This window comes from Plecotus auritus (genome assembly GCF_963455305.1).
Source record: "Plecotus auritus genome assembly, chromosome: 9".
Lineage (NCBI taxonomy): Eukaryota > Metazoa > Chordata > Mammalia > Chiroptera > Vespertilionidae > Plecotus > Plecotus auritus.
The window spans coordinates 93762124-93781470 of record NC_137783.1 but is presented as its reverse complement, the minus strand read 5'-3'; the positions used below and the strand labels follow the sequence as shown (position 1 = coordinate 93781470).

Here is a 19347-nt window from a genome sequence, read left to right as displayed (position 1 = left end):
TAGCAATTAGGAGAAATTTAAAGCATACCCAGGAGGCTCCAAAAGTAAATATTTCTCTGGGCAGATGTGTTATAGCTGAATTAACTGGGTGTTTGTGCAACTGCAATGAATCGGAGAGATAACAGTCTTTATTGCCTGTAGATGTAGCCTCTGATTTCAAAATACAAGGGTTGTTAAATGTTCCCAGTAGAGGTTCCAGTAGTTTGCTGAGCAAACCATTGCTGCTGCCAGGTTATAATCTTACTGCCTTAGGTTATTTGTCCAATTCTAAGTAATGAGGTTCCCATCACCCTCCATTTGAGGTGTGTTTATCTTAAGAGAACTTGGGTCAAATTGACCTTAAATTTCACCTGATCTTATTCTCCTCTAAGGATCATTCCTAGAGGAGTGAAACACATGATCCCTGCCTTTCACACTACTCCTCGTTTAAAGTTTTCACAGAAGAAAAACAAATGGTCTTCCCTTTTAGGTTGATTATGTCATTTAGGGTGGTGCCCCCAGCTTCTCAGTTTCAAAGGTGAGAAAGCTGTAAAGAGGATGCTGCTGTCTGCAAGCTCTGTTCGGTTCTCTTTTCTTCCAGAGACCACATGACAGGGGCAGCCTTTGTGAGACTCCCTTCCCAGATAGAGAAACACAAGAGGGGGACAATGAGTGTAGAGGTTGAGGCCACAGGGCCCAGGAAAAAGAACCAGGGAATCCCTGGGAAGCAGTAAGCAGCAAATATCTGTCTGGCTTCCCACAATTGTTGTTACCCTTGCATTTCACCAAGTTAAAAACTTTAATATCAATCGGAATGATTCAGCTAAGACCAGGGTAAGGCTGGGGTCTGATCACCAAAGACCCTGAACATCAGATTGAGTCAGGATTCAATAGGCTACGAAGATGTGGTTGTAGGGAAGTCATGAATGATGGTGATGCCGTCAGCATAAGGAAGGTATTTACATGGGCTCATCACTTACTCTGCTCCAACCCTCATGCTACATGCTTTTATATATATGATCATAATTCATATTTTTAGTAAGCACATAATCTTGCTATTATTTCCCACCTAACAGACGAGCAAAGTAAATAAAGAACAAAGCTTGGGCTAGAGTCCCATCTGTTTTAAATATGTTTTTACTGATTTTTAGTGGGAGAGGGATAAAGAGATAGAAACATTGATGAAAGAGGAACATCATCAATTGGCTACCTCCTATCTGTCCCCCAATGGGGAATGAGCCCACAACCTGGGCGTGTGCCCTGACCAGGTATCGGACCTTGGACCTCTTGGTTCCTGAGTCAACACTCAGCTGCTGAGCCACATTGACCAAAGTCCCAATCTGTTTTATTCTGGTCATCTTAACTTAGAATGGCTGACGTCAGCATGATTGCCGCAAAGGCATTTCACCCACAGGCAAATGAGATGGCAGGCATTGTCCCCAAAGGATCATACATGAAAAATTCCTGAAGGAGGTAAGTATCCTGGTGCCTAGCCTGAAAGCATTGAATACACTCTTGTTGAGTGAATCAATAAAAGGGATGACATTGAAACTGGGTTTTCAAATAGGTATGGTTAGGAAGAAGTTAGTCAAAGCATGATGATTTAATTGTGGAATGGCTGGAGGGTTTGTCATTTCACATCCTTTTTTTATTCACATATCTATACTGAGGCATAAAATATGAAAGATTTTAACTACTGTCCTGTTTTGTTAAAGTAACACTTTTTATTTGAAATAGCTCTTTTAACGTTGTCTTACTTGTATCCTCTCATTTTCATTCATTCTCTCAATTGGCATTTACTAAAGCACTATGTCTAGGCACAGTGCACAGGAGGCTGAGGGCTAGAAAAAGGCTGGGCTCTGATCACAAAGTCCCTTAACATCAGGTTGAGTCGGAACTTGACTCAATAGGCTACTGAGATGTGGTGGTCAGAAAGTGATGGGTGATGATAAATGGATAAGCTATGTCATAAGAATAGTTCTTATTATCCCTGTTATAAGTGTGTTCGGTGTGGACTAAACCTAGGGTCACATAAACAGAGTGGTTATGTGACCTGCATAATACCATAGACTATCTATCTAGAAACGTGTGATTATGTGAGGAAGACAAAAGGAAGTACTAAAGCAGTTCTGAATGTTTTTGAGCCTGCGCATCAACTTATCGGAGCTAAGGATTGTGGAGTCTGACGAAGTGCTGCTCCTAGCTAGGCCTCAGTTTCCCCATCTGCAAATAGAAGTGGATGCCAGGGCAAGATAGTAAGAGCTCTCACTCACAGGCACCCAGCCTTGAAAACCTACTCTTTGACAACTTAGTCACAGAGATCTGGCGTTCGGTGTGGCCTAATCCTAGGGAGCCCAAACGTCCTGGTTGGTCCAAGGCTGAGAGGTGTCTTGGGATATAGAATTGCCATTTTCAGTGCTAAAACCATGATAGTCTTGGGCAAACTGGAGGGTTGCTCCCAAGGGAGGCAAAGGGAATGAGTGGGAGGGAGCTCTATTTAAATGGTATTTGGTGGGCGTTCTCCTATTATCCTGTATGTGTCACTTTGTTAGGGTCAGGTCTTGGCTAGTAATGTGGTCTTGGTTCCCTTTATTTTGAGTGTGACAGGAAAGGAAGGAGAACTTTTCCCATAGTCACCCACAATGCTGTTTCATGATGTGCAAAAATGTAAAAATTCCTCGTTGTTAAAAGTTAAGAGCTGACTGTCTGAGTGCTCCCAAGGAGAAAGTATTATTTTCCTTCTGTTCCCAACCATAAATATTAAAAATGTAAAGATTTACTTCAAGGTCTCTTGAAGGGACTTTGGGACAGGCCCAGGGGTACTTCTTGCCTGTGTGTCTTTCCTGTCCCATCAGAATATGGTGAAAGTTCCTCTCCTCCTTGTCTACCTGACAAACATCTACTCACTCCAACCAGGGGACCCCATTCTGAAAAGCATGTCCTTGCACCCCCAAGTGGGGTTCATGGCTGACCCCTCTGTGCCCTCGTGTTTCTTTCTTTGCATAATTCCTCCTTTAACAGCTGGGCTATAATTTTTTATTCACTGCTACTCCCCATCCTCTCAGAGATCTCTGAAGGTAAGCACCCCAGTGCCATGTCAGTGGTGGGTCAGAAACTCTAGCGTGTGCTATATTAGAAACCCAGAGCCGAGAATGGCTGCTGAAGCATCCTGCCCTCTGTCCTGTCTGCTGGCTGGCTTATTAAACCTTCCAACACTCTCCTTTTCCATGGGAAAAATGAAACCCATTAACATAATTTTAGACCTTAGTCTGTTGAGCTTGAGTCCCAGGTTTTCTAGTGCCAGGGCACCTGTGTGACACGAAAGCATTAAAATTGCAGCAAAATGAAATAATCGTGTTGAATGGATGCTAAGCCAGGCGGTAGCATTGACATGCACAAATACTAATCAGCCACTAATTACAACCAGAGAAGAACTGAGCTCATTTTCACTGAGAATGAAGGACTGACACTGTGTTATGAGTGGTTTTAAAATCCACACTCATCCCTGGAAGTGTAGCTTAGTTGGTAAGAGCATCATCCCCAAAACTTAAGGTTGCAGGTTTGATCTCTGGTCAGGGCACATACAAGAAGCAACCAATGAATGAATAAATAAGTGGGACAACAAATAAGATGTTTCTCTCTCTCTCTCTCTCTCTCTCTCTCTCTCTCTCTCTCTCTCTCTCTCTCTCTCTCCTTCCTTCTCTCTCTCTAACATCTGTAAAAATGCACGCTCAGTCTCTGTATGCACAGCCATTTGTTCAGTAGGTATTGAGCACCAACAAAGATGACATTTTCTTTTAACATGGGTGGCATGTTTATTTGGCTGGTTGGTTTTGAAATGGGTATCTCTTGTGTAAACTGTTGGTCGCAAAGAGGGGATGCTAAACTGCTGACAATGCAGAAGAAACATTTTGCAGCCCTGCTTCTGGCGCCTTGGCTGGATTGCATGGGGGAAGGGATGGAGGTTAACCTTGGGATGCAAGAGAAGGAGTAAGAGAGACAAGAAACCTGAACACGTGTGCCCCGCAGACCCACCTTTAGCTGCAGCCTTTCATGTGGGATTTGCCAGGAACCGTGCCCGCATTTCAGGTCTGCTGTCAGTATTCTCATCACTGAAACAGGAGAAGGCCCTAAACAAGCTCTTGCCACTTCTACCAAGAGAACCAATAGAGAGAAACCAAGAAAAACAATTACAGTATGCTAGCTGAGGGCACAAATTTATAAGTCACACAGAGGAACTCTCAATAAATATGGATTTATGTTGCCTTTGTGGATAAGTATGCAATAAACAAGAACTAGAGGCAGAAGCCATGGTGGGCTTCGAGGCTGCCCAACTCCACGCACCAGCCCCGATCTCACAGAACCAGCATTTGCTGCTCTCTGACTTCCCCTCACCTTTACTCTTTCAATGAGTCTCTCACTTTCTTGCCAGTTTTTTGTTTTCATTTTCTAAGCAGAAACTAAAATGCCACCTTTGTTACCCTTTTGATATTACATGACTGAGGTACCTCTTAGCACACTCCTTTCTAGATTATTGGTTGCATTTTGGATGGATGAATTCATTTGGCTCAGCCAGGAGTGTGATCCTACAAGGCCCTTTGACTCCTCTTCCATTGCGATGTTCACCATGGCATGCTTGGTGGACCAGGGAAGTCAGAGGCTGGCTGCTTTGCAACCCTCCCCATTGTCTTTCGCTCCCCCAGGCCCACTGCTGTGGGAAATGAAACAAGGGCTGAACCCTCTCTGACAGGTTAGCAATCCCTACTTATGAGACAGATTCTTGGATAAATAACAATTTAGTTAAACTGAAAGTAAAGGCAAAAGAGAAATAAAATACATATTATAAAGAGTCAAGAAAAACATTAACATTGGCAATTTGCCATTTCCTCCCATTAACCTCAATTAACCACACAGACGGAGACTCTGACATACATTACAAAAACAAAAAAAAAGAAAGAAAATCAAACACATGGCTTTATGAACGTGTAATTTTTTTTGTTAAAAATCAAAAATAGTAATTATTAGAGCACATAATTCTATTTTGAATTTATTTGGGAGCCTTTCCCAAAATGCTAGGTGATCATTCTCACATAGATGGATCATTACCTGCTATGGATGGTGTATATGTACATGCATTCACACATACTTCCATACATATTTTCAATAGTATAGCTATTCATCCAGCAAACTAATATGAACTGATCACAATCCATATGCCAGGCACTGTGCTAAGCATTGAAGATACAAAGATTAGCCTAGGCTCTTAAAAGGTACTCCTGTAATGCACATCCTAATATATAAAAACCCTGGGTCTGTCACGACCGGAGGCTCGACCAACCAGAAGTCAGTCTTGCAGTTAGCACTGGGCTGCCGTGGCGACCCAGCACTGACTGCTGAGGGGGCTGCGAATAAGGCCTGAAGAGAGAAGCAGGGTCTGATCTGTAGCCTCTATGGCAGCTGTTGATCAGCACTTTCCTCTCTCTTTCTCTCTGGGCCTGGCCAGCAGCTGCACCTCCATTTCTCTCCAGACCTCCACCGAGGCTGCTGATCAGCCCCACCTTTTGAATCAGGCCCCGTTGATAGGCCTAGAGACGCTGACTGGAATAGAAACTGACCAATCAGAACCAAATCTGGGTGAAGTGTGAGGAGCCAATGGCTGCCTAGGAGGCAGAGTTTTTGACGCTGACTGGCATAGAAAGCGATCAATCAGAACTAAATTGGCTGGCAGAGGAGGGCAGTTGGGGACAAGATCAGGCCAGCAGGGGAGGGCAGTTAGGGGTGATCAGGCAGGCAGAGGCAGTTAGGGGCGATTAGGCTGGCAGGGAAGGGCAGTTGGGGGCAACCAGGCCTGCAGGGGAGGGCAGTTGGGGGCCATCAGGCCCACAGGGAGGGCACTTGGGGGCCATCAGGCCTGCAGGGGAGGGCAGTTGGGGTCAAGATCAGGCCAGCAGGAGAGGGCAATTGGGGGTGAGATCAGGCCGGCAGGGGAGGGCAGTTGGGGTGATTGGGCCAGCAAGGGAGCAATTAGGTATTAATCAGGCCAGCAGGTGAGCAGTTAGGGGGTGATCAGGCTGGCAGGCAGAAGCAGTTAGGGGCAATCAGGCAGGCAGGCAGGTGAGCAGTTAGGAGCCAGCAGTCCCGGATTGTGAGAGGGATGTCCAACTGCCTGTTTAGGCCCGATCCCACAGGAATCCCCTGAGGGGTCCCAGATTGGAGAGGGTGCAGGCTGGGCTGAGGGGCACCCCCCCCCCCAGTGCATGAATTTCATGCACCAGGCCTCTAGTTAAGTGAATAAAAACATGGTTGCCCTGGACAGGCCACAGTCTATTGAAGGAAACAAACATGCAGACAGAATACAGTGTGGTAAAGCTATAACAGAATTTTTATAATCCTCTTTACACGATAGCAGAAGGAGCCGAAACCGGTTTGGCTCAGTGGATAGAGCGTCGGCCTGCGGACTGAAAGGTCCTGGTTCGATTCCGGTCAAGGGCATGTACCTTGGTTGCGGGCACATCCCCAGTGGGAGGTGTGCAGGAGGCAGCTGATTGATGTTTCTCTCTCGTCGATGTTTCTAGCTCTCTATCCCTCTCCCTTCCTCTCTGTGAAATACCAATAAAATATGTTTAAAAAAAAAAAAAGATAGCAGAAGGAGTATACACCTTTTCCCAGAATGGACAGCATTTTCCCCTAATAAAGTGTTTAGGATTCTAGCTCCTGCTTCATTTCTACTTATAAAGAAAAAAGAAAAGTGGATGCTCCCCCGATCGAGGAAGAGATTTAATTGCTCCCCCATTAAATCATTGCTATGTTTCAAAGGAAGAAATTGAGGCACACAACAATTTTAAAGACTTGCACAAAATCGCTGCACTGATAAATGATTAAGCATAAATTTCATTATTCTTGCAATTGATGGCCCTTCTTCCCAAAGAAGAGAAATACCATAAAATTTCATTAATTTGGACTCTCATTGTGGAGGATTTTATAGCAGTTGAAAAGGTGAGTTTGGTCCTGGTTCGATAGCTCAAGTTGGTTCGAGTGTTGTCCCAATATGCCAAGGTTGCAGGTTCAATCCCTTGTCAGGACACCTATAAGAAGCAACCAATAAATGCATACTTAAGTGGAACAACAAATCAATGTTTCTCTCTCTCTCTCAAATCAATAAAAAGAATTTAAACAAAAGAAAAGGTGGGAACACATGTTTACTAATTTCATAAGGTTAATGTTACTATTAAGAGTGTGGCCTAGCAGAAGACCTGCTTGGACAGTCTCTAATGAATAGTTACACAGTTTGTTTGCAATTAAAACATCAAAACGCTGCTTGTTAAAATTAAAATGTTTTGCAAATGGTTTGTTTCCAGTACATTAAATACTCCTCTGAGACTTTTCCACCCTATTAATTTACCTCGGTAGTACAAAGGTAAACTGCAACCAGCCACATAACTATTACAAATGTCCAGATAGGTGGAATGGAAAATGAGATTTTACAGTACTAGTAAATATGTAAAATTTAGAACAGAAAGAAAGCATTGAAGTATGTGAAAATTAACTTGAAAATGTGTGATATTTTTTTTAAAGTGTTGTCAGTCTTCTGATAACATTCAAAGCTCTCCATAACAAGTGATATTTTTCCCAAGAATATTTTAAATTAGGTTTTAAAACATTGCTCCTACCTAAGACCTTGTATCAATCATGGAGCAAAGACATTCTTAATGACCTGGGTACCTACAAAGCACACACGTGTTCTCAAGCCTTGGCACATCCTCCTCTGAGTCATTTGCACTTCATCCATCCTCCTGATTTCATCTGTCATGTGAAAACAGATGTAGAAACAAATCATTTCCAGTGAAATCATTTCTAAGGGGAGTGCAGTGGTGGTTTTCACACCTCCAGGGTGTGCAGGAATTAAACAACTTTACAGTGTTCATTCAAGTAAACAGAAGGAAACAAACTTTCAGTTGCCTGGTTATTAAATGTTCAGACATTGTCAGAGGTGACCAATCTGGAGACAATAAGGTTTCCCTTTTGAATGTAATCAGAAATAGCATCCCAGTGCTTTTAGGGTTTTTACCAAACATAAAAGATAACACACTGTTTTTTATGGGTGCTGTGTCTGTTTAGTGCAAGCTCTCTGCCAAGCACGTCATCTGTATTGTTTTGGTACCAAAAGCCTTTGAGGGAGAACTACTATCCCCATTTCATAGATGGCAAGACTGAGGTCAGAGAAGTTATGTAACTTGTCTCTGCTCACACAGCTAAGAAATAGCAGAGCCTGAATTTAAACTCCCATTTACCTTTTTATGTTAGTCTTCTGTCTCCTTATTCTCTGCTACAGATTAGGTATTACAACTTTTTCCAACTTCTCTATGGGAATCTTATTCGCCATTTAAGGCCTAGTAAAAATACAACTTATTCTCTTATCTTTTCCAGTCACACAACTCAGCATTATCTTTCCTTCTTCAGGGCACCCTGAGTTGTCAAGGACATGTATTAGATCATACCTTGGATCACAGTTACTTGCCTGTGTGTCTGTCTACCTCAGGGGGTTGTTGGTTGCATGAGGCAAACGTGGGGACTTGTATCCTCGTGCGTCACCACTGTGCCTTCTGTCCAGTGTGATTCTGCGGGGAATGTGTAGCATTACCTCTTCTCCAAGAATGCTTTACCTCTGCTCCAAGAATCCTGGGGGCAGGTGGAGCTGGGAGAGGTGTAAACCTCAGGCAGTACAGGAAAGTATGCTGGAAGGAACAAGCCAGACTGTAACTGACACAAGCCAGTGTTTTAGGGGATGACACAAAGCATGTGTCAGATCTAAAAGAACAAACCTGGTAAACACGTAATGGACTCCTTTGCTGGGAGGATTTAGATAGAGCTTTGTGGAATTCAGTGAGGACAGGCAGGGGACTGTGCCATTGTGTTGGCCTTAAAGTTCTTTTGGATTATAAAACTGAGTGATTTTCATTGTGGAAAAACTAGATAAGTCAAAAATTAATCATTGCAACCCCATCACCCAAGGAGGATTACAACTGTTAGACAGTGATTCTCACCCTCAGCTGGATATTAGAGTCACCTGGAGCTGTTTAGAAATCCCTGTGCCTAGGCCTCCCCCCATACCTAATCATTCAGAGCCTCTGGATGTGGGGCCTTGGCATCTGCCTATGCTAAAGCTCCCCAGGTAATTCCCACACGCAGTCAAGTTTGAAAACCAACAATGGTCTAAGGCAGTGGTCGGCAAACTGCGGCTCGCGAGCCACATGAGGCTCGCGAGCCGCGGTTTGCCGCTCTGTTGACTAATGAGTTTGCCGACCACTGGGATAGGGGCTTAATCACAAGGAACAACAACAGCCTGTAATTATTGGAATCAAGAGTCTAGGTCAGTGGTCGGCAAACTCATTAGTCAACAGAGCGGCAAACCGCGGCTCGTGAGGCTCATGTGGCTCATGAGCCAAAGTTTGCCAACCACTGGTCTAGACACCTTTAAGGGAACCTCAGAATGGAAACGAGCAAGATTAGACACTTAAACACATATGATACTCCAGGCATCATCTTTGGAGCTTATAATAAGAGTAACATCCTGTGAGCATTTAATACGTGCCAGGAACCAAGCTAAGTGTTTTAAATCGGTTATTTAATTTAATAAGCCTCCTTTTACAGAGGAGGAGGCTGGTATTTAGAAAACTAAGTAACTTGCCGAAGCACAGGCAGTCTCCTAGGGGTGGGGCTGGGATGTGAAGCCAGGCAATCTGATGCCAGAGCCTGAGATTGGTTGGCATACTGTTCACCAGTAAACCAGGATGCTTCTCAGACTAGATCATCTCTAAGACCCATCCAGACAGTGTAATTCAGATTGCAGGACACATTTTCTTTCTTATTTTGATCAACCAGTATTTAGAATTATGCAAAAAAAAAATCTTGGCAGAGAGAGAAGGGGGGAGATGTGCACCATATTGCACATCTGAGCACACACGTCAGTGGCATGTTCATGGCACCTAAAGGTGGCATCATTTCATACTCCATCCTTAATATTGGTTCACCATCTGTAGCTGAACTCCTCTGAAGAAATCCATATGGCATTCAAGGTTTAGCTAAAATCGCCTTGAGACTTATTCAGGTGCGTAAATACTTCTCCATCTTGGCCAAATCAAAAGGCAGAGCCGCAGGGCTGTGTGAGATTTGCAGGAGAGCCATGAGGATTGGTGATATGGGGAGGAATTGAGGGGAGGACATACGGAACTAGTGAAGTATTCTGGCAAAATTAAACTCACAGCATCTCTGGTCCTAAGCAGAGGTGTGTGTGTGTGTGTGTGTGTGTGTGTGTGTGTGTGTGTGTGTTGTGTGTCAGGACCAGAGAGAATTATTCAGAGGAAAGGCCTTTGGAAAGATTCTCCACCAATCTTCTTCATTACTTATTACTCCGCCTTTGTTCACCACTATCTTATCCTTTCCCCTGATGGCAGTTGCCTTGACCCAGTTGTCCCTCATTGAACTAGTCTACAATGAGTGGTACAATGAGGGACCAGAGCTCGCCTGCACCTCAGAACTCTCTCTCCAGCTGTGGGCAACGCCATCTGCTAACTGGACCCCAAGGGACAGTGCCAGGTGTGCCAGCATCAGCACTTTTCCTTCACAAGCTGGCTTTTCCCGGTAGCAGCTACCGAATCCTGTGTCCAAAAGGGAAAGTGTTTCTGGCTGAAGAAATGCCGCCTATGATTTCCCTGCTGCGAAGGCAGGACGTACCGTCTGTGGGCTCGCAGAAAAAGAACATGAAACGTGCCTGTTACAGGAAAGCAACAGCGACGCAGCACATTTGACCCACAGGGTTTTCAGACTTTGGCTTAAGATGCTCCCTCCCTTACACAGTTTTAAAGCTTCTGTGAGCATCTTGGAAGTAACTATTTATAAAGAAAGTTTGAGTTGCAGGCGTAAGCTCCCTCGGTGATTTCCCCTGTCAGGTTTTCTTAAGTAAACTTAATAGCGGCGCTGCGTGCTCAGTCGAGCAGCTCCAAATCTTTACACTTGCTGAAACAGCCCTTACTTAAGAAGCATGTCTTCTGGGGCCAATTTCTAGAATCCTGTTTTTAACCCCCTCACAACTGATGTTGTAAGTCTTTAATATTTTTTTCTTTCGTATTATTCTTTTCAAACGAGCATCCTATAGTCTGATACCACCCATTACTTAGTATTTTTAAAAATAAGCATAATGCATGTGTTCACTCCAACTGTAATTTTTTCTACCATCCTGAATTTGCATTTACTGTGGCCCTTTTATTCTCTGTCTCAATTCATTGTACAGCCTTATGTCCATGTGTACATACTGCAGGGAACTTTTAAGGCTTCCTGATGGGCTAAAATGAGCGGTGGAAACAGGTTCTAGAAGTTATCATCTTAGTGAAGAGACAGTGAATTCATGGGAATGACTAAGGATTTTATTTTCCTCGTGAAAAACATGCACTCAGGGTTAAATGACATTTTTACTTTTTCTCTCTTACGAAGTATCCACGTGGGTGTTCAATATTGATTTTGTGGGTAAACAAAAGCTAGACGACAGCCCCTCTTCCTGCCCAGTGACCTAGCACAGCTGGACTCCAGTCCGTCAAGAAGAAAGTGGTGAGAGTAGGAAGAAGAATCATGTCCTTTTCATGTTCTGATAGTTACACTTTTTACACTGAAGAAATTTTAGGGCATTCCTAGGAGAGGAAACAAGGGCCTCAAGAAAAGATGTGATTGCTGTAATCACATAGCCAGTTACTGACAGAGTTGAGACTGGGACCCAGGTCTCCTGGCTCCTAAGTGGGTGGCTTTGCCATCACTCTGCGTGCTCGCCTGCCAGGGAAAGAGGCAAGATGCTTCAGAGTTTCTGCGTTTGAATCCTTGCTCAGTCATTGGAGACGATGTGCAAGTTATTTACCTCAGTTTCTTCCTATAAATGGAGTCAGAACAGTTCCCATTTATCTGAACTCTTGTGAGATTAAATGAGAACATATGTAAACCATTTAGTATAGTGCCTGGCACATAGTACTCAAAGGTTGGACACTACTATATTAGTATTTGCCCACCTTTCCCTGTAAATTAGATAGATGTGGGAGAATGGTGGAATGGCCCTGTGCATGACATTAAAGAATAAAAATTTTAATCAGCAGCTGAAAAAAATTTTAAAGGCTCTCAGGAATTATCCTAATGACCTCCAACTATCAGCATGGAAGAGGCTATCCAAAAAGGGGGAAAATATTAAAATCATTTAGAGAATGGAAGAGAGCATTCAGATAACGTTAAGTCCCATGGTTTGGGACCATTATGGCCTCTTTATAAAACAATATTGAGAATTCTGGGAGACTGCATCCATGTCACCATCATTCAAACATGTTTTGCTTGATACCTACAATGTGTCTGGTTCTATGTTAAATACCAAGAACATGAGATGAATAAGATCTAGTCACTACCCTCTTGTCTATATACTATCTGGAAAGATTGACTCTTCAACAAATAACTAGAGCCAGCTCTTGGGTGATATGACTGCAGTATTTATATATTCCACAAATGTGATAGGCACTGATCCATGCTCCTGAGCTCAACTGGGGAACTACCCAGTCTCTGCCTTGCTGAAATCATGATGGGGATTGCGACAATAGCAGAGTCACATGCAACATGCTAGAGGAGAGAAGGAGACCATTGAACTGTCTGGAAGGAGGGTGAAGGGATTACTGCATAGTTGGGGGTAGGCGTGGAGAAATGGGATATGAAAAAGACAGAGTAAAAGCACTAATTTTGGTTCACAGGGCTGATAATTCTAGTTTTATTTTTAGGACAAACCCAGCTTCCATGGGTCTTGGAAAATCATGCTGAAACAGCTAAGAACTATACTGCTTCAAGTAGCACTTAAAGAAAATGTGAATGTCACGGCAGTAGATTACACAGCTGCGACCCAGGACACCCATGGGGAGAAGGAGCAGGGGAAAGATGTCATCCTCCAAGTATCACTCCTCTGACCGTAACTGCTGAGCACAGCCTGAGTCCCCTTTGAACAGGCAGCCACATGTTCATGCTCAGGCTGTTTCTCAGAGCGACTGTTAGACTCCTCCGTCTCCACAACAGAAAATCAAAAGTGGCCATTTTTAAAGTAATTGCACGGTCCCAGCCATGTGCCCTCCTGCCTTCTTTACCGAGTATCATTCACTGGGGACTGGACTCACCCCGCTTCCTGAACTGGAGGTTTGCATATGTAATTATATCAAATGATGTGTTTGTTTCTATCTCCGAACCACATCCAAAAGCTTGCCCATGATTTATCTTTGAAATTCAATTTCGTCATGTCAGTCCCCAATTTACTATGCCCAATGGGTCTGCAGCTATATGTGTGATGTAGATGCCTGTCTCCTGCAGAGATTGCGAGGAGGTTGCCTTCCACAGTGATGAATCACAGTAGTTGAAGAGGGAGGTTGCTCTCCTTCATCCTTTTTCCTTTTCTAAAGCCCAACTGCATTCTGCTACAACAAAGTTGTTAAAAATGAAGATGCAGCTTTGGCGATTTCTACTAATTCCTCTGGACTGTGAGGGATGGCTCACTGCATTCCTTTCTGACAGTAAAATACACAGTGCTGCTGAAGCATCATAGCTCATCCTAAGTGTGTTCCTTTAGTCCAGCGATTTTCAACCGGTGTGCTGCAAGAATGTTTAAAACATACAATACCTATTTAGTCAGGGGCACTGACCTCTTTTCCCCTAGATTGTCAAATAAAAGAAATGGCACCAGTCAACACAACATTAACCATTAGTGTGAATGCCCTGTCTTGGACCATAAATATATAGGTCATATAATAGAGTTGCATCTTATTGGTCATGCTGCATAAGAAGGTTGCATCTCATTGGTTAATTCTTGGTACCAGAAATCCTTATGTACATCTATAGGCACCTGACTTTTTTTAAAAGTTACTTTGGAGCCAAAAGGGGAAGTAATATCATTTTTATTATTGTTGTTACTATTATCATTTGTAAATCAATCAAATTACACCTTTTTGACAGGTTGGCAAAACATGTTTTGTGTGTTTTTTTGGTATGCCACGGAATTTTAGTTTATGTGTGCCATGAGATGAAAAAGTTTGAAAATCACTGCTTTAGAAGGAAGAAAGCTTTTGCTCCTTTTTGGCTTAGCTGGCCCTGGCTTAATGAGGATTATTTGTATCAGTGCAAAGAACTACCAATTGCAGCTTTAACCCAAAATGTTTTATTCATTACTTTTATGCTCCAGAGCCCCATGGACAAACCTGATCTCTCTTCCTTCCAGCCTCTCTTCACGCCTGACTCCTAAATAACTCACTCAGCCCATCATCCATTCATCAAGTATTCTGAAATGTCTGTCTTCTCCAACTAGAAAGACTTGTTAAAATCTAAAAGACAGAGTTATGGTTCTTTACTGATATATAATTACATAAAATATCACTCACTCGTTTAAAGTATAAATTCAGTGTTTTTTAGAATACGTATGGAACGGTGCAACCATCACCGTAATCTGTAATTTTAGAGTATTTTCATTACCACCTGCCCCCCCAAAGAAACATTGTGCCCATTAGTCATCAATCCCTGTCCCCAAGCCGACCTCAACTGATTTCCTACCAATTAGACACTTTTTTCTTATTTCTGTGAAAATAAAGGCAATACAAACCTAGAGACCTGAAGCCTACAGAAGCAGGCCTGCCTTTCTTCTAGGAGCAGGCATTGCTTGCCTTCCTCACAGCCCCAGGTTCACTGTTGTGTATGCTGTTTCAGATTTTTCAGGAAGCCTGTAGCTTCCTCTGTTGGCTGATAAATATGTGAAAAACACATCTTGGTGAAGGTATACAGATGGGAGGGGAGTCACTGCTCTCTCAGTTGCACATGCACTTTGTTAAAATGTATGACTCTCCTAAAAAATTACCCTAAGAATGATCAGGGGAGGAAGCTGGCCTCTTCCCTGGGCCCAGTTACACCGCTGTGGGCCGTGAACCCCGTCGAGTAGGACCTGAAATGACACGAGTGTCCTCAGGGGAACAGAGGGCAAAGGGCTTCTGGAAGAGCAGCAGGCAGACAGCAGAGTGGGAGTGACAGCCCTGCACCCATTCAGAGCCTCAATATAATGAGTATTTCTCATTCCCACTGTGACCTCTCACTGAGGATGCTACCGGAAGAGGTGAAAGCCCCCTGCCCCGTTTTGAGAAGACAGTTACTTCTCACTTGGAAAGAGCCTCTGTGACATAGGACCTTATAGAACAGAATAGCCTGAAAATTAAGGCATCGTATTGGTGTGTTAGATGTCCACTGGTGTGACCACATCGACCCATAGTCAACATGAATCAGGGAGCTGTGCTCCCTTTTATTCCTATTTTATCACCCCACCCTCTAGTGCACTCACACACCATCTCTATCTCCCCCTTGCTCACCCCCAGGCACACACTGAGCCCAGTCCTCTGCTCCAGATGCTAAAGCAGCTCAGTGTACTCCCATCCTGCATGTGGCTGAGCAGAAAAACGAATATCAATAAAAAGTCATAGTGAGATTCAGCAAAGGATCGTGGGATGACGTAAACCTTCTCTTAAAATCAGTGGGCCTTCTCAGGCATCACCCCAAGAGATTCAGATGCAGTAAATGGGGGATGGAGTGGAACACAGAATCTAATTTTTGAGTTTCCCTTGAAGTTCTGATGGGGAGCTAGAAAAGAGAAGTTACTGATTCTCTCCCTTACAATTCCTGATAACAGTTCTCTCTCCATAACCTTGAACAGTTGCTCATCTTTGTAGCTGAGAGTGAGGAGCATGTCACCATTCACAGAGAGGACCTCAGTCAATGGCTTCCAATAAATGCTAAAGGCATCTACCCTCTGACCAGCATCATATACTTTCCTTACACACTAAGCAGTACCCTCCCAAGCAAACATTCTAAGTCTGTAGTTAAACTGAAGATTAAAATATAAATAATATCTCTCTTCCACAGCAATTTTTGTCAACTGAGCATTTATAAAGTTCCCATTCTTTGTTTTAGGCCAGGAGCTAGGTGGGCTTATGAATGAAAAGGCAGGCCCTTCCCATGAAGGAACTCTGTGTCAACTTGTCTATTGGGGAAATGGACATATGAGCAAAGGATGATTATAGAGGGCAAAGAACAATGGTGGTGAAGGATACCAGTTCTGTTAGGACACATCACATGGGTACTTACCCTGACTAACACCTGAGCTAACAGCTGACCTACATTTGAAAAGTCAGTGGGTGAAGTAATGAAGTGGGGCACATTCCAGAAAGAATTCACAGAAAGGCAGGCTGTTTGTGCAATGGGAACGTAGATTTGCCTTCATAGGAGTGTAGACAGATGAGAGTGGAGGGGAGGGGAGTGGCTTGTAAAGAGCCCTGCTACTCACAATCGGATTTCATTTTGAAGGCCATTTATCTCCTGGGGCCTCTTCCTGGCTTTCTCTAAAGCCTACCACGCACTCCCACCCACCACTTCTGTGTAAAATAAAAGCTGGAGGTCATGAGATCCTCATCCAACCTCAGTAGGAGAGCTTTTCCTTATGGCACCTACTTTGCCAACCTTGGGAGTGAGCTTTTCAAGGGATTTTACTCTCGGTGGCGATTTCCTGTCAATCAGCATATGTAATGAAAACAGCCCAATCCATAAATCTCTTGTCTTTAGGGACATTGTAGACTCAAGAAATGGAATGTAAGTTTGATCTCCTAATTGCCATTTGACAATAATAATAATAAAACCTACAAGAGACAAATTGGTGCAATAAGCTGGGTGGCTGAAGGTTTTGTCTTCTCATTCCCTTTTCTTTGTTTTTATACTCAAATGGGCGATTCGTTTATGAGAAACCCCATTCAAAGGCAAGATAGATATTTCCCAGGTGGGACTTATTTTGTGTGAAGATTTAAACACATAATAAAAGATAAAATTACAGTATGAAATCTTAGGTATGTGAGTTATTAAATTTGCAATAATTTTGTGTACAATAGTTATTACAGAAATAACCTTCTTTGTCAAGTTTAACAAAAAAACAACCATTATAAGCATAAAAAAGTTAAATAAGAAAGTGCTGTTTCATAGCCTGAATCTAATCTGCATCAACAACATATTAATTGTTCAAGAACTCTAAACTCTTTAATGAGGTTCCTACTGTATAATTTTAATCATATGCAAATAAATCATTGAAATTCCTTCTTATCAGAAAAACAATGGTTCTTCAGTGAATTTTTATATCCCCAAAGTGATTACATTACCTGAGGTAAGCAAAACTCCAACACAGTTTTCAGGTTTTCTTTGTAAATGTTATTTTGCTTTAAAAATAAGTCTGCCCTGGCTGGTGTTACTCAGTGGTTAGAGCGTCAGCCCTCACACTGAAGGATCATGGGTTCGATTCCTGGTCAAGGGCAGGTACCTGGGTTGCAGGTTCAATCCTCGGCCCCTGCTCAGGGTGTATGCGGGAGACAACCCATACACATATGTCTCTCTCTCACCTCCTTCCTCCATCCCTTCTACTCTCTCTAAAAATCGATGGCAAAAATATCCTCTGGTGAGGATTAACCTAAAAATAACAAAATAATTCTGAAGATTCCTGAATTGCTTATTTGGAAATAAAACAAGGAAGAATTCTGAGACTATCGTGTTGCCACTGGGACTGGAAAGTTACAGTTCCTCATCACTTTTGCTTTTGCTTTAACTGGACTTGTTTCCCACACTCCATGCCCCAGATATTTAAAAGTCAAATATTCTCATTTCTACACAGGTCTGATTACAACAACTTCAAGGAAACTGGATCGAGAACAACAGGCAGAACATTTTCTGGAGGTAAGCACATAGAGGGAACTGGCATTCATTAAAACTGACTTTCACTAAACTTCTTTATCCATCCACATAAACTATAACTTTACTATCTTTGATCACTGGCCTACACAGTGAAGGTGTTTATCTGGGGCTGAGTGGTTCTGAATTTGGAGATTTCTCACGCATAGCTCTGTACGCACGCCTGCCTGCCCAGCAAGGGAGGCAGAGCAGCCTTTGCATTCTGCTGAAAACAAACAGATGCATGGACCTCTCTTCCTTGACTTCAGGCTCCTTGGTCAACTATCGGAAAAGAAAGTTCAGGAACAGAGCCCTTTGAGCCTCAGCTGCAGAGTGAGAAGGAGCAGAGTGCTACCCTGAGAAGTGCATCATTGTGAAGTGCCTGGCTTTGTTCCTCTTTTTCTTTTTTCCTTTTTTCTGGGAGAGGTTTGAGGAAGGGAAGGCTGTGAGTTGATTCACTGCCCGAGATGACTTTTCTGAAACTATAAAATGCACTCCTTTAATTCATTAAGACAGAAACAGCAGAATTATAAACTATAAGAACATTATTTCTGGATGGGAAAAAGAAACACCAGAAGGCAAAAGATAGAAAAATAGGCATGAAAGAGCTTTGTGGAACAGTCTTTCTGTACATATCTCAAGTATGTTTATTGGGAAGCCTGAAGTCTGAGTAGGATGTGCGACATTGTGATTTAAGTATGATTGTCTGGTATGGAACAGATGACAATGCTTAGAAGTTAGGGGTTTGTTGAGGTGTTGCAATGTGTATATGCTTTTAAGATGATCTGTTAGGCTTTAAGAAACACGAATTCACAGGTCCTCTTGGCATACACACATGCACATGCACACAGACACACACACACACACACACACACACACACACACACGCCCCTCAAATCCCTGCTGTTCTCCTTTAAATCAGTTCACCTGTAATGACATTTAAAGAACAGCGGACTAGGAATCAGTGCCCTTGGGTCCCAGAACTGCACTGCCATGATTATCGTGAAGTCTCAGAAGCTGTTTCATTGCCCTGGACCTCAGTGTCCCCTACTGTGAAATGTGACAAATAATTACTACTCCGTATACCTCAAAGCATCGCTATTAGGATCAAATCTTACATTTTCATATCACAGTATGTTTAAAACTCCTAAAACATAATGTACATAATAAAGAATCATTATTATGATGATGCAGCATCCTGATAACCCTTTTAAAACATTGTTATCATCTTATAAAGATGAAAGACTCCAGGCTGCCAAAAAATAATAATTCTAATATTTTTTTTCAAAATTACACTAATGGGCTACAGTATATACCTGGTCCAGAATTAGAGAACATTTGCCAGAACAGTAACACTGTATATTATCTTATGCTCCTTGCCTTTGCAGCAGAGTCCAAAATTCCTCTGGAGTCTGTGTTCTCAAATAGTAGGACCCATTACCTTCCTGCAGGGAAATGGGAGGGGGTCTCATTAGCTGGGGAATCTGCCTGAGATCACTTACTGGCTTGTCCCTGCAAAGGTGGTATATTCAGGGTATGTGGTGCAAAGTGTGACTATAGACAAAA

At 42.9% G+C, this 19347-nt stretch overlaps 1 protein-coding gene across 3 annotated transcripts in view; it reads left to right on the top strand.

Annotated features, from left to right (window-relative positions):
* Positions 1–19347, top strand: part of FAT3 (FAT atypical cadherin 3) — a gene marked incomplete at its 5' end in the record, with an annotated part of 523102 nt that overhangs the window by 312418 nt on the left and 191337 nt on the right. For all 3 annotated transcript variants that reach the window (XM_080642977.1, XM_080642978.1, XM_080642976.1), the window contains one exon: positions 17726–17787. In XM_080642977.1, the coding sequence (XP_080499103.1) occupies positions 17726–17787 (62 nt within the window). The remainder of the gene's footprint in view (positions 1–17725; positions 17788–19347) is intronic.